The 12,281-nt window shown below is 46.0% G+C and overlaps 1 protein-coding gene across 1 annotated transcript in view; it reads left to right on the top strand.

Annotated features, from left to right (window-relative positions):
- Positions 1-203: 203 nt before the first annotated feature.
- Positions 204-12,281, top strand: part of FTCDNL1 (formiminotransferase cyclodeaminase N-terminal like) — a 101,851-nt gene continuing 89,773 nt past the window's right edge. Inside the window, 1 exon segment of the mRNA XM_069735563.1 lies at positions 204-312. Coding sequence (XP_069591664.1) covers positions 204-312 — 109 coding nt within the window.

Here is a 12,281-nt window from a genome sequence, read left to right on the forward strand (position 1 = left end):
GAGAATCACCGGGATCCGTTGAAGCGTTCCAGAGTTATTACCTCATAAAGTGACAGTGGTCAGAATTGTAAAAATTGGCCTGGTCAGAATGGTGAAAACAGGATAGGTCTCAAAGGGGTTAATTTGCTGCAAAGTATTTACACTTTTTTAGCTAATGGATAATAAATGTTGCATGTCTTTACGCTTGTTTTCTCCAGATCACAATGGCATCTCGCAAATTTGGAAAGAGTTTATTAGCCTGCCTGTTAATTGTTTCCGAAGCCAGAAATAAAAATAATGTTGAGAAAATAGCAGAAGCTGCTTTATGTAATAGTTGTGGTAAGTACAGTATGACAGTGTCATTTACAATATCTCTACAGGAAGGGAACCATACGAATCACTCAGGTTTCCTGTTGGTCGGTGTCTTTTAGCTTCTAACTGACCTGGTATTACTCATCTAATCAGATATGGAGAAATCCAGCAAATAATCTTTTCAGCTAAATTACTGTACTTTGCAGGCCATGTACCTGTGTTTTCACAGGTATAGATCATATTGGCCTTATGTCCCCTTATGAAGATCTGAAGTTGTGGGATATAATAATCACCTAGGCAGGTTAACAATGAAACTATTTTTTATTCCATACAACCATGGTTGTACAACAAATCCAGGTAGATGGCAAAAATACAATGTCCTCAGTTCACAAGTTCCCAATCTGAGATCAGTAGTTCCACTGGCCCCGTACCAGGTGATACCCACTGTCTCCCAACTTTAGGTTGGCCCACAGCTTTTGGTATCTTCAGCCGGTATAGTGTGCAATCACAGCCTGTGTTCCTCCAGATGATGGATATCACGACCGAAGCTCATGGATACCCCCTCCAGCCATCAATCCATCTCCAAAAATCCACAGTCCATCCATCCATCCCAGCTCAGATCTTCTCACATGGAAGTCACTCTCACAACTGCCTGATTCAACCCATGTGCCTTTTTCTCCCGCCCTCTTAAACAGAATAAAGCATATTCCATCATCTGAGGCTGATGTGAGACCCCCTGTGGTGACAGCTCCCCTGCGTCTACTATCTCCATCCACACAATGGGCCTAGGCTGGTAGAACAATGGATGGATAGAATGATTGCTTTACATCTATACTTAAGGTACCGTCACACTAAGCGACTCTGCAGCGATACCGACAATGATGTCGATCGCTGCAGCGTCGCTGTTTGGTCGCTGGAGAGCTGTCACACAGACAGCTCTCCAGCGACCAACGATCCCGAAGTCCCCGGTAACCAGGGTAAACAACGGGTTACTAAGCGCAGGGCCGTGCTTAGTAACCTGATGTTTACCCTGGTTACCGTTGTAAATGTAAAAAAACAAACACTACATACTTACATTCCGGTGTCTGGTCAGGTCCCTCGCCTTCAGCTTCCAGCACTGACTGAGCGCCGGCCGGAAAGTACAGCGGTGACGTCACTGCTGTGCTCTGCTTTACGGCTGGCAGGCGCTCACCAGTCAGTGCGGGAAGCTGACGGCGAGGGACCTGACAAGACACCGGAATGTAAGTATGTAGTGTTTGTTTTTTTACATTTACAACGGTAACCAGGGTAAACATCGGGTTACTAAGCGCGGCCCTGCGCTTAGTAACCCGATGTTTACCCTGGTTACCAGTGAAGACATCGCTGGATCGGTGTCACACACGCCGATTCAGCGATGTCAGCGGGAGATCCAGCGACAAAATAAAGTGCTGGACTTACCCCAGCGACCAACGATCTCCCAGCAGGGGCCTGATCGTTGGTCGCTGTCACACATAACGATTTCGTTAACGATATCGTTGCTACGTCACAAAAAGCAACAATATCGTTAATGATATCGTTATGTGTGACGGTACCTTTAGAAATCTACTGACTGGCCTTAGCTATACATAAGATCTAGCCTGCTCGTCCTCCTCTACTTTCTGTCAGTGTATGTAAACCTTGATTCCTGAGGATTAATTGACGAGCAAGCAAATCACTAATAAAACACAGCAAGAAAATATAAAATAAAACACAACAAAACCGGAGCTCCATGCTGGAAAAAGTCACCGCTCTACGTCCATTTGTCCTATAGTCTTTAGTAAGCGGCCATATCCTCACACCCCCATATAGTCTCAGAATGGAAATCTATCTGCTTCTGTGCAGGCAGCTGCTTCTGCAAGGTGGTGACTGCCCATGATAAAAACATAACGGTAATATGCATGTAACAGTCCTGACTGTGGTAGACATAAAGCACCTATTCAGCTTCAGCTCCTTTGGCTCTGATCATATCGTATCACGACCTTATGCTTGGCATATAAACGTGTGGCCAAAAAGTTTGAAACTGACACAAATTTTCTCTTTCACAAAGTTCTTTTAGTCAGATGTTTCTGTGGTTAGTGAAGTACAATTATAAGTTTTGAATAGAGTTGAGCGACCTTGACCTTTTTAGAGTCGAGCCGGGTTTCGCGAAACCCGACTATCTCAAAAGTCGGGTCGAGTGAAATCGGCCAATTATGGCAAAAAGTCGGGATCGACCGAAACACGAAACCCAATGCAAGTCAATGGGGCAGCATAGTCGGCAGTGAGTGGGGGCCAGGAAAACACCTAGAGTGCCCATTTTAATGTCAAAACCATCCATTCTTCTTAATGAAGCTTGTCAAGCGTAATTTACCTTATAATAATTGGAAGGCATTTGAAATTGGGGGTCATTTGGCTAAAGTTGTGTGGGGTAGGGCTGGTTCAAGTAATTAGTGGGCCCAGGAAATCTGGACCACGTCACGGCAGTGGAGCAGGGAGAGGTAAGTATTTCAACTTTGCAAGTGATGTGATCCTGAGCAAGCAGGGGGGGCCCACTTGTTGGCATTGGCACTGGCACAGGGCCCCTCAAAGTACAGCGGTCTGTTTGCACGGCGGGGGCGCCTCCCACCGGCAGCAACACTTTTGCGTACTATGAGAGGCCCTGTGCCAGTGACGTCGCCAACTAGTATTCCTCCCCCCACCTGATGAAGGAACCTGCACTTTCATCTGCACCTTCCTCTTTGTCCCCGTGTAAGGTGGTATGGTATGCGGGAAGAGCAACCTGACTTTCAGCAGGGTCACAATGTTGTTGTGTAGCATGCACGGGGAATGTTGCGTTATGGGTCAATGTACCAGCAGACTCATCTATCACTGGCTGGGCAATGGGCACGATGAAGTGGAAACACAGATATAGGCCCAAAGAATAAAGTGGGCCAAATGCAGTTCAAAATTGGTAACACAGGAATAACCAGGGGGCATTGCAGTGGAGGACAACTGGAATGAGAGGCTGACACAGAGAGTAGGGCCAAATCAGTAAGTAGTCGAAATGCAGTTCAAAATTGGCAACCGTAGTAAACAGGCGGCACAGCTTTGTTCAGTGGAGGAGAACAGCAAGGAGTGGCAGACACCGATAGTAGGCCCCAACCCAACTAGTAGGCCAAATGCAGTCTAACATTAACAACTACTTAACGAGAGCCTGAAAATGGAATTTCAGGACAGGAAACCAGGAGAACAGCAAGGAGTGGCAGACACCGATAGTAGGCCCCAAACCAACTAGTACGCCAAATGCAGTTGTTCCATTTAACCACAATTTAATGAGAGCCTGAAGATAGAAGCTCAGGAAAGGCAACCTGGGGAACACCTTGGAGTGTAACACACCATCTCTCTCCACCCCATACCCATTTTGTAGGCCTAATGCAGTGTACTTTTCTACAACTACTAAACGAGAGTCGGAAGACCGAAGCAATGGCAAGGAAACCTGGGGAACACCTTGGAGTGTAACACACCATCTCTCTCCACCCCATACCCAATTTGTAGGCCTAATGCAGTGTAGTTTCCAAGAACTACTAAACGAGAGCCGGAAGATCGAAGCTCAGGAAAGGCAACCTGGGGAACACCTTGGAGTGTAACACACCCTCTCTCTACACCCCATACCCAATTTGAAGGCCTAATGCAGTGTAGTTTCCAAGAACTACTAAACGAGAGCCAGAAGATCGAAGCTCAGGAAAGGCAACCTGGGGAACACCTTGGAGTGTAACACACCCTCTCTCTACACCCCATACCCAATTTGAAGGCCTAATGCAGTGTAGTTTCCAAGAACTACTAAACGAGAGCCGGAAGATCGAAGCTCAGGAAAGACAACCTGGGGAACACCTTGAAGTGTAACACAACGTCTCTCTACACCACGGAAGGGCTGATTCTTAGGAAGGAAGGCTGTTGGAAATAAGCATTGCGCGTCCGAGGGTGATTATCTTCTTATTAGGTATATACTCACCCTCGGACGCGCCCTGCTTCTTTATTTGGAATGAATGTTTATTTGCAATGTGGTGTTGACTTTCTCTATTATTTTGGTAATTAATGATTTTATTATTTTCATTGTTTTGCATCTTCTCGGCAATAATATAAAGAAGACGCGACAGGACAACACTCGGTGGATGCCATATCTGTGTTTTCAATTTAAAAAACCTTTCAGTTAAATACTTGCAGGATAAAGTAATTGTAGCTGGTGGCCATTTTTAGTACTGTACCAGATTTTAGTTGTGTGTTTGTTTTTAATGTTAAAATGTCTGCATTTGATATCTCACCAGTATTTTCTTTTTTATAAGCAAAATACTTTTTTTTTTATTTTATGATGTTGGTTCAAGGGGTACACGGGCAGCAGTAGACAGGTCAGTGGAGGCCTAGTGGAAGGAGGGACCGCAGACAGGCTTCGAAGCCCTAACATAATAAATTGGGCTGCCTGTAGGCAGTTTAAAATTGGTTCCAGGGGAACACGGGCAGCAGTAGACAGGTCAGTGGAGGCCTAGTGGAAGGAGGGACCGCAGACAGGCTTCGAAGCCCTAACATAATAAATTGGGCTGCCTGTAGGCAATTTAAAATTGGTTCCAGGGGAACACGGGCAGCAGTAGACAGGTAAGTGGAGGCCTAGTGGAAGGAGGGACCGCAGACAGGCTTCGAAGGCCTAACATAATAAAATGGGCTGGCTGTAGGCAATTTAAAATTGGTTCCAGGGGAACACGGGCAGCAGTAGACAGGTCAGTGGAGGCCTAGTGGAAGGAGGGACCGCAGACAGGCTTCGAAGGCCTAACATAATAATATGGGCTGGCTGTAGGCAATTTAAAATTGGTTCCAGGGGAACACGGGCAGCAGTAGACAGGTAAGTGGAGGCCTAGTGGAAGGAGGGACCGCAGACAGGCTTCGAAGGCCTAACATAATAAATTGGGCTGCCTGTAGGCAATTTAAAATTGGTTCCAGGGGAACACGGGCAGCAGTAGACAGGTAAGTGGAGGCCTAGTGGAAGGAGGGACCGCAGACAGGCTTCGAAGGCCTAACGTAATAAAATGGGCTGGCTGTAGGCAATTTACAATTGGTTCCCTGGGAACACGGGCAGCAGTAGACAGGTCAGTGGAGGCCTAGTGGAAGGAGTGACGGCAGACAGGCATCAAAGGCCTAACATCATAACATTGGGCTGTTGGCAATTTAAAATTGGTTCCAGGGGTACACGGGCAACAGTGGTCTGGTCAGTGGAAGTCTAGTGGAAGGAGTGACGGCAGACAGGCATCAAAGGCCTAACATAATAACATTTGGCTGTTGGCAATTTAAAATTGGTTCCAGGGGTACACGGGCAACAGTGGTCTGGTCAGTGGAAGTCTAGTGGAAGGAGTGACGGCAGACAGGCTAAGAAGGCCTAACATAACAAAATTGGGCTGGCTGTAGGCAAGTTTAAATTGGTTCCAGGGGAACACGGCCAGCAGTGGCCTGGTCAGTGTAGTAGTTGTAGAAAGAACGGACCGCAGACAGGCTTCGAAGGCCTAACATAACAAAAATGTCAAAACAATGGTATTGTCAGTGCCAGGCATTGAAGGATGTCAGCGCATAGACTAAACATTGGTGAAGCTGTGAGAGATAATTTTGCTAGTGGTAGAGCACTGTTTGAGCTGGGGGGGGGGAACTGTCTTGTGGCCGGCGGTACAGGCCCAGGGCCCCTCATATTACAATGGTGTGTCTGACGTTGGGTGCGCACCACCACCGCCAGAGACACTTTATTGTACTATGAGGGACCCAGTGGCAGTGCCGTCGACCAAAAGCGGGCACACCCACCTCTTCAGACAAACAGCACTCTCACGGGTGCTGGCGCAAAGTGGCGATACCACGGCCCCGTGTGGGGAGTTTGGCCATGTTGTTAGGAGTAAACATGTCGTATGCTGGACAATCAGGTGCAGAAAATTACGAGATTGGAAAAGTCATTCAGAAGAGTCCACAGGCAAGACCTTTTCATAGGAAAGTTAGGTGTCAGCCGGGCAAGGTGGGGCAAAAGATTTCGAAATCCAGTTGTGGTTCATTTTAATGAAGGTTAGATCATCTACATTTTGGGTAGCCAGACGAGTCCTTTTTTCAGTTAGTATTGAACCTGCAGCACTGAATACTCTTTCTGATAGGACACTAGCTGCCGGGCAAGCAAGCTCCTGCAATGCATATTCTGCCAATTCTGGCCAGGTGTCTAATTTGGATGCCCAGTAATCAAATGGGAATGACGGTTGAGGGAGAACGTCGATAAGGGATGAAAAATAGTTTGTAACCATACTGGACAAATGTTGTCTCCTGTCACTTTGAATTGATGCTGCAGTACCTGTCCTGTCTGCGGTCATAGCAAAATCACTCCACAACCTGGTCAGAAAACCCCTCTGGCCAACGCCACTTCTGATTTCTGCCCCTCTAACACCTCTGGTCTGCTGGTCCCTGGAGCTCGTGTGAGAACGATCACGGGCGCTGTGTGCAGGGAATGCCAGAAGCAAACGGTCAACAAGAGTTGATTGTTTTGTTGCTAATATTAGTTCCAAGTTCTCATGTGGCATAATATTTTGCAATTTGCCTTTATAGCGAGGATCAAGGAGGCAGGCCAACCAGTAATCGTCATCGTTCATCATTTTTGTAATGCGTGTGTCCCTTTTGAGGATACGCAAGGCATAATCCGCCATGTGGGCCAAAGTTCCAGTTGTCAAATCTGCGGTTGTGCTTGGTTGAGGGGCAGTTGCAGGCAAATCTACGTCACTTGTGTCCCTCAAAAAACCAGAACCCGCCCTTGCCACGCCACCAATTTCCAATGACCCCGGGAAAGCTTCCTCATTAAAAATATACTCATCCCCATCATCCTCCTCATCCTCCACCTCCTCTTCGCCCGCTACCTCGTCCTGTACACTGCCCTGACCAGACAATGGCTGACTGTCATCAAGGCTTTCCTCTTCCTCTGGTGCAGACGCCTGATCCTTTATGTGCGTCAAACTTTGCATCAGCAGACACATTAGGGGGATGCTCATGCTTATTATGGCGTTGTCTGCACTAACCAGCCGTGTGCATTCCTCAAAACACTGAAGGACTTGACACATGTCTTGAATCTTCGACCACTGCACACCTGACAACTCCATGTCTGCCATCCTACTGCCTGCCCGTGTATGTGTATCCTCCCACAAAAACATAACAGCCCGCCTCTGTTCGCACAGTCTCTGAAGCATGTGCAGTGTTGAGTTCCACCTTGTAACAACGTCTATGATTAGGCGATGCTGGGGAAGGTTCAAAGAACGCTGATAGGTCTGCATACGGCTGGAGTGTACAGGCGAACGGCGGATATGTGCGCAAAGTCCACGCACTTTGAGGAGCAGGTCGGATAACCCCGGATAACTTTTCAGGAAGCACTGCACCACCAGGTTTAAGGTGTGAGCCAGGCAAGGAATGTGTTTCAGTTGGGAAAGGGAGATGGCAGCCATGAAATTCCTTCCGTTATCACTCACTACCTTGCCTGCCTCAAGATCTATAGTGCCCAGCCACGACTGCGTTTCTTGCTGCAAGAACTCGGACAGAACTTCCGCGGTGTGTCTGTTGTCGCCCAAACACTTCATAGCCAATACAGCCTGCTGACGTTTGCCAGTAGCTGCCCCATAATGGGAGACCTGGTGTGCAACAGTGGCAGCTGCGGATGGAGTGGTTGTGCGACTGCGGTCTGTGGACGAGCTCTCGCTTCTGCAGGAGGACGAGGAGGAGGAGGAGGAGGAGGGGGTGCGAACGGCTACAGCCAACTGTTTCCTAGACCGTGGGCTAGGCAGAACTGTCCCAAACTTGCTGTCCCCTGTGGACCCTGCATCCACCACATTTACCCAGTGTGCCGTGATGGACACGTAACGTCCCTGGCCATGCCTACTGGTCCATGCATCTGTTGTCAGGTGCACCTTTGTGCTCACAGATTGCCTGAGTGCATGGACGATGCGCTCTTTAACATGCTGGTGGAGGGCTGGGATGGCTTTTCTGGAAAAAAAGTGTCGACTGGGTAGCTCGTAGCGTGGTACAGCGTAGTCCATCAGGTCTTTGAAAGCTTCGCTTTCAACTAACCGGTAGGGCATCATCTCTAACGAGATTAGTCTAGCTATGTGGGCGTTCAAACCCTGTGTACGCAGATGCGAGGCTAAGTACTTCCTTTTTCTAACCATAGTCTCATGTAGGGTGAGCTGGACTGGAGAGCTGGAGATCGTGGAACTAGTGGGGGTGCCGGTGGACATGGCAGACTGAGAGATGGTGGGAGATGGTATTGTTGCCGCCGGTGCCCTAGATGCAGTGTTTCCTACTACGAAACTGGAGATTCCCTGACCCTGACTGCTTTGGACTGGCAAAGAAACCTGCACAGATACTGCAGGTGGTGCAGAAAATGGTGGCCCTACACTGCCGGAAGGGATGTTGCGTTGATGAGTAGCTTCATTGGCCGAGGGTGCTACAACCTTAAGGGACGTTTGGTAGTTAGTCCAAGCTTGCAAATGCATGGTGGTTAAATGTCTATGCATGCAACTTGTATTGAGACTTTTCAGATTCTGCCCTCTGCTTAAGGTAGTTGAACATTTTTGACAGATTACTTTGTGCTGATCAATTGGATGTTGTTTAAAAAAATGCCAGACTGCACTCTTTCTAGCATCGGATACCTTTTCAGGCATTGCAGACTGAGCTTTAACCGGATGGCCACGCTGTCCTCCAACAGGTTTTGACTTTGCCACGCGTTTTGGGCAAGATACGGGCCCGGCAGATGGAACCTGTTGCGATGTTGATGCCTGCTGCGGCCCCTCCTCCTCCGCTTCAGAACTGCTGCCGTCTGCACCCTGTTCCCCCAATGGCTGCCAATCGGGGTCAAGAACTGGGTCATCTATTACCTCTTCTTGTAGCTCGTGTGCAACTTCGTCTGTGTCACCGTGTCGGTCGGTGGTATAGCGTTCGTGATGGGGCAACATAGTCTCATCAGGGTCTGATTCTTGATCAGCACCCTGCGAGGGCAATGTTGTGGTCTGAGTCAAAGGACCAGCATAGTAGTCTGGCTGTGGCTGTGCATCAGTGCACTCCATGTCAGATTCAACTTGTAATGGGCATGGACTGTTAACTGCTTCACTTTCTAAGCCAGGGATGGTATGTGTAAAGAGCTCCATGGAGTAACCCGTTGTGTCGCCTGCTGCATTCTTCTCTGTTGTTGTTTTTGCTGAAAAGGACAAGGAAGTGACTTGTCCCTGACCGTGAACATCCACTAACGACGCGCTGCTTTTACTTTTACCAGTTTCACGAGAGGAGGCAAAAGAGCTAGAGGCTGAGTCAGCATGATAAGCCAAAACTTGCTCTTGATGCTCCGGCTTTAAAAGCGGTTTTCCTACTCCCAGAAAAGGGAGGGTTCGAGGCCTTGTGTAGCCAGACGACGAACCTGGCTCCACAGCTCCAGACTTAGGTGCAATATTTTTCTTCCCACGACCACCTGATGCTCCACCACTACCACTACCCTCATTACCAGCTGACAATGAACGCCCCCGGCCACGACCTCTTCCACCAGACTTCCTCATTGTTTTAAAAACGTTACCAAACGAACGGTATTTGTTGCTGTCACACAACTTACACGGTGAGCTATAACTTCAGTATGATTTATCTACCCCTTTACAGGTGGGTGAGACCACAACGAAAATCAGCCACAATGTTACACACTCTGTTGTTGTTGGCAACAAATGAGATGGCACACACGCAGGACTGTCACTGAAGTGCAAATGTAAATATTTATCTCCCACTGATTTGTGTTTGTTTTTTTTAAAAGGGAGACTTCAGAAAAAAAAAAAATTAAAAAAAAATTATTTTTTACAGAAGAATTTATAAAACAAATAAAATGAAATGATTGTTTCAGGGAGAATTTAGGAAAAAAAAAAAAAAAAAAGGCTTTGTAGGGCCCACTGAGTGAGAGAGGACGCACACAGGAGTCAGGAGTGGCACACAAGCCCAGAGGCCAATATTAATCTCCCACCGATTGATTTAGTTATTTTTTTTGGTAGATTTTGGAACCCAAATCAAGCAAAAAAATTAATAGGCTTTCTATGGCCCACAATTGGGGAGAGAGAGAGAGATGGCACACCCAGGAGTCAAGACTGGCACACAAGCAGAAGGGGCAATATGAATCTCCCACAGATTTTTTTTTTTTTTTTTTTTTTCAGGGAGACTTGAGAGAAAAAAAAATACAAAAAAAATGATTTTTTTCAGGAATAATTTAGAAACCAAAGAAAATAAAATGATTGTTTCAGGGAGAATTTAGAAAACAAATAAAACAAAAAATAGGCTTTCTAGGGCCCACTGAGTGACAGATGACGCTCACAGGAGTCAGGAGTGGCACACAAGCCCAGAGGCCAATATTAATCTCCCACTGATTGATTTAGTTATTTTTTTTGGTAGATTTTGGAACCCAAATCAAGCAAAAAATTTAATAGGCTTTCTATGGCCCACAATTGGGGAGAGAGAGAGAGATGGCACACCCAGGAGTCAAGACTGGCACACAAGCAGAAGCGGCAATATGAATCTCCCACAGTTTTTTTTTTTTTTTTTTTTTTTTCAGGGAGACTTGAGAGAAAAAAAAATACAAAAAAAATGATTTTTTTTCAGGAATAATTTAGAAACCAAAGAAAATAAAATGATTGTTTCAGGGAGAATTTAGAAAACAAATAAAACAAAAAATAGGCTTTCTAGGGCCCACTGAGTGACAGATGACGCACACAGGAGTCAGGAGTGGCACACAAGCCCAGAGGCCAATATTAATCTCCCACTGATTGATTTAGTGATTTTTTTTGGTAGATTTTGGAACCCAAATCAAGCAAAAAAATTAATAGGCTTTCTATGGCCCACAATTGGGGAGAGAGAGATGGCACACCCAGGAGTCAAGACTGGCACACAAGCAGAAGGGGCAATATGAATCTCCCACAGATTTTTTTTTTTTTTTTCAGGGAGATTAGAGAGAAAAAAAAATACAAAAAAAATGATTTTTTTCAGGAATAATTTAGAAACCAAAGAAAATAAAATGATTGTTTCAGGGAGAATTTAGAAAACAAATAAAACAAAAAATAGGCTTTCTAGGGCCCACTGAGTGACAGATGACGCACACAGGAGTCAGGAGTGGCACACAAGCCCAGAGGCCAATATTAATCTCCCACTGATTGATTTAGTTATTTTTTTTGGTAGATTTTGGAACCCAAATCAAGCAAAAAAATTAATAGGCTTTCTATGGCCCACAATTGGGGAGAGAGAGAGAGATGGCACACCCAGGAGTCAAGACTGGCACACAAGCAGAAGGGGCAATATGAATCTCCCACAGATTTTTTTTTTTTTTCAGGGAGACTTTAGAGAAAAAAAAATACAAAAAAAATGATTTTTTTTCAGGAATAATTTAGAAACCAAAGAAAATAAAATGATTTTTTCAGGGAGAATTTAGAAAACAAATAAAACAAAAAATAGGCTTTCTAGGGCCCACTGAGTGACAGATGACGCTCACAGGAGTCAGGAGTGGCACACAAGCCCAGAGGCCAATATTAATCTCCCACTGATTGATTTAGTGATTTTTTTTGGTAGATTTTGGAACCCAAATCAAGCAAAAAAATTAATAGGCTTTCTATGGCCCACTATTTGTCAGAGAGATGGCACGCTCAGGACTGGCACACAAGCCCAGAGGCCAATATTAATCTCCCATTTTTTTTTTTTCCAGGGAAAATTTATAAACCCAATAAAAAAAATAATAATAAATAGGCTTTCTATGGCCCACTATCTGAGAGAGAGAGATGGCACGCTTAGGACTGGCACACAAGCCCAAAGGCCAATATTAATCTCCCACTGATTGATTGATTGATTTTTTCAGGTAGAATTATGAACCCAAATCAACCAAAAAAATAAATAGGCTTTCTATGGCCCACTATTTGTGAGAGAGATGGCACGCTCAGGACTGGCACACA

This window comes from Ranitomeya imitator, chromosome 7 (genome assembly GCF_032444005.1).
Source record: "Ranitomeya imitator isolate aRanImi1 chromosome 7, aRanImi1.pri, whole genome shotgun sequence".
NCBI classification, from domain to species: Eukaryota; Metazoa; Chordata; class Amphibia; order Anura; family Dendrobatidae; genus Ranitomeya; species Ranitomeya imitator.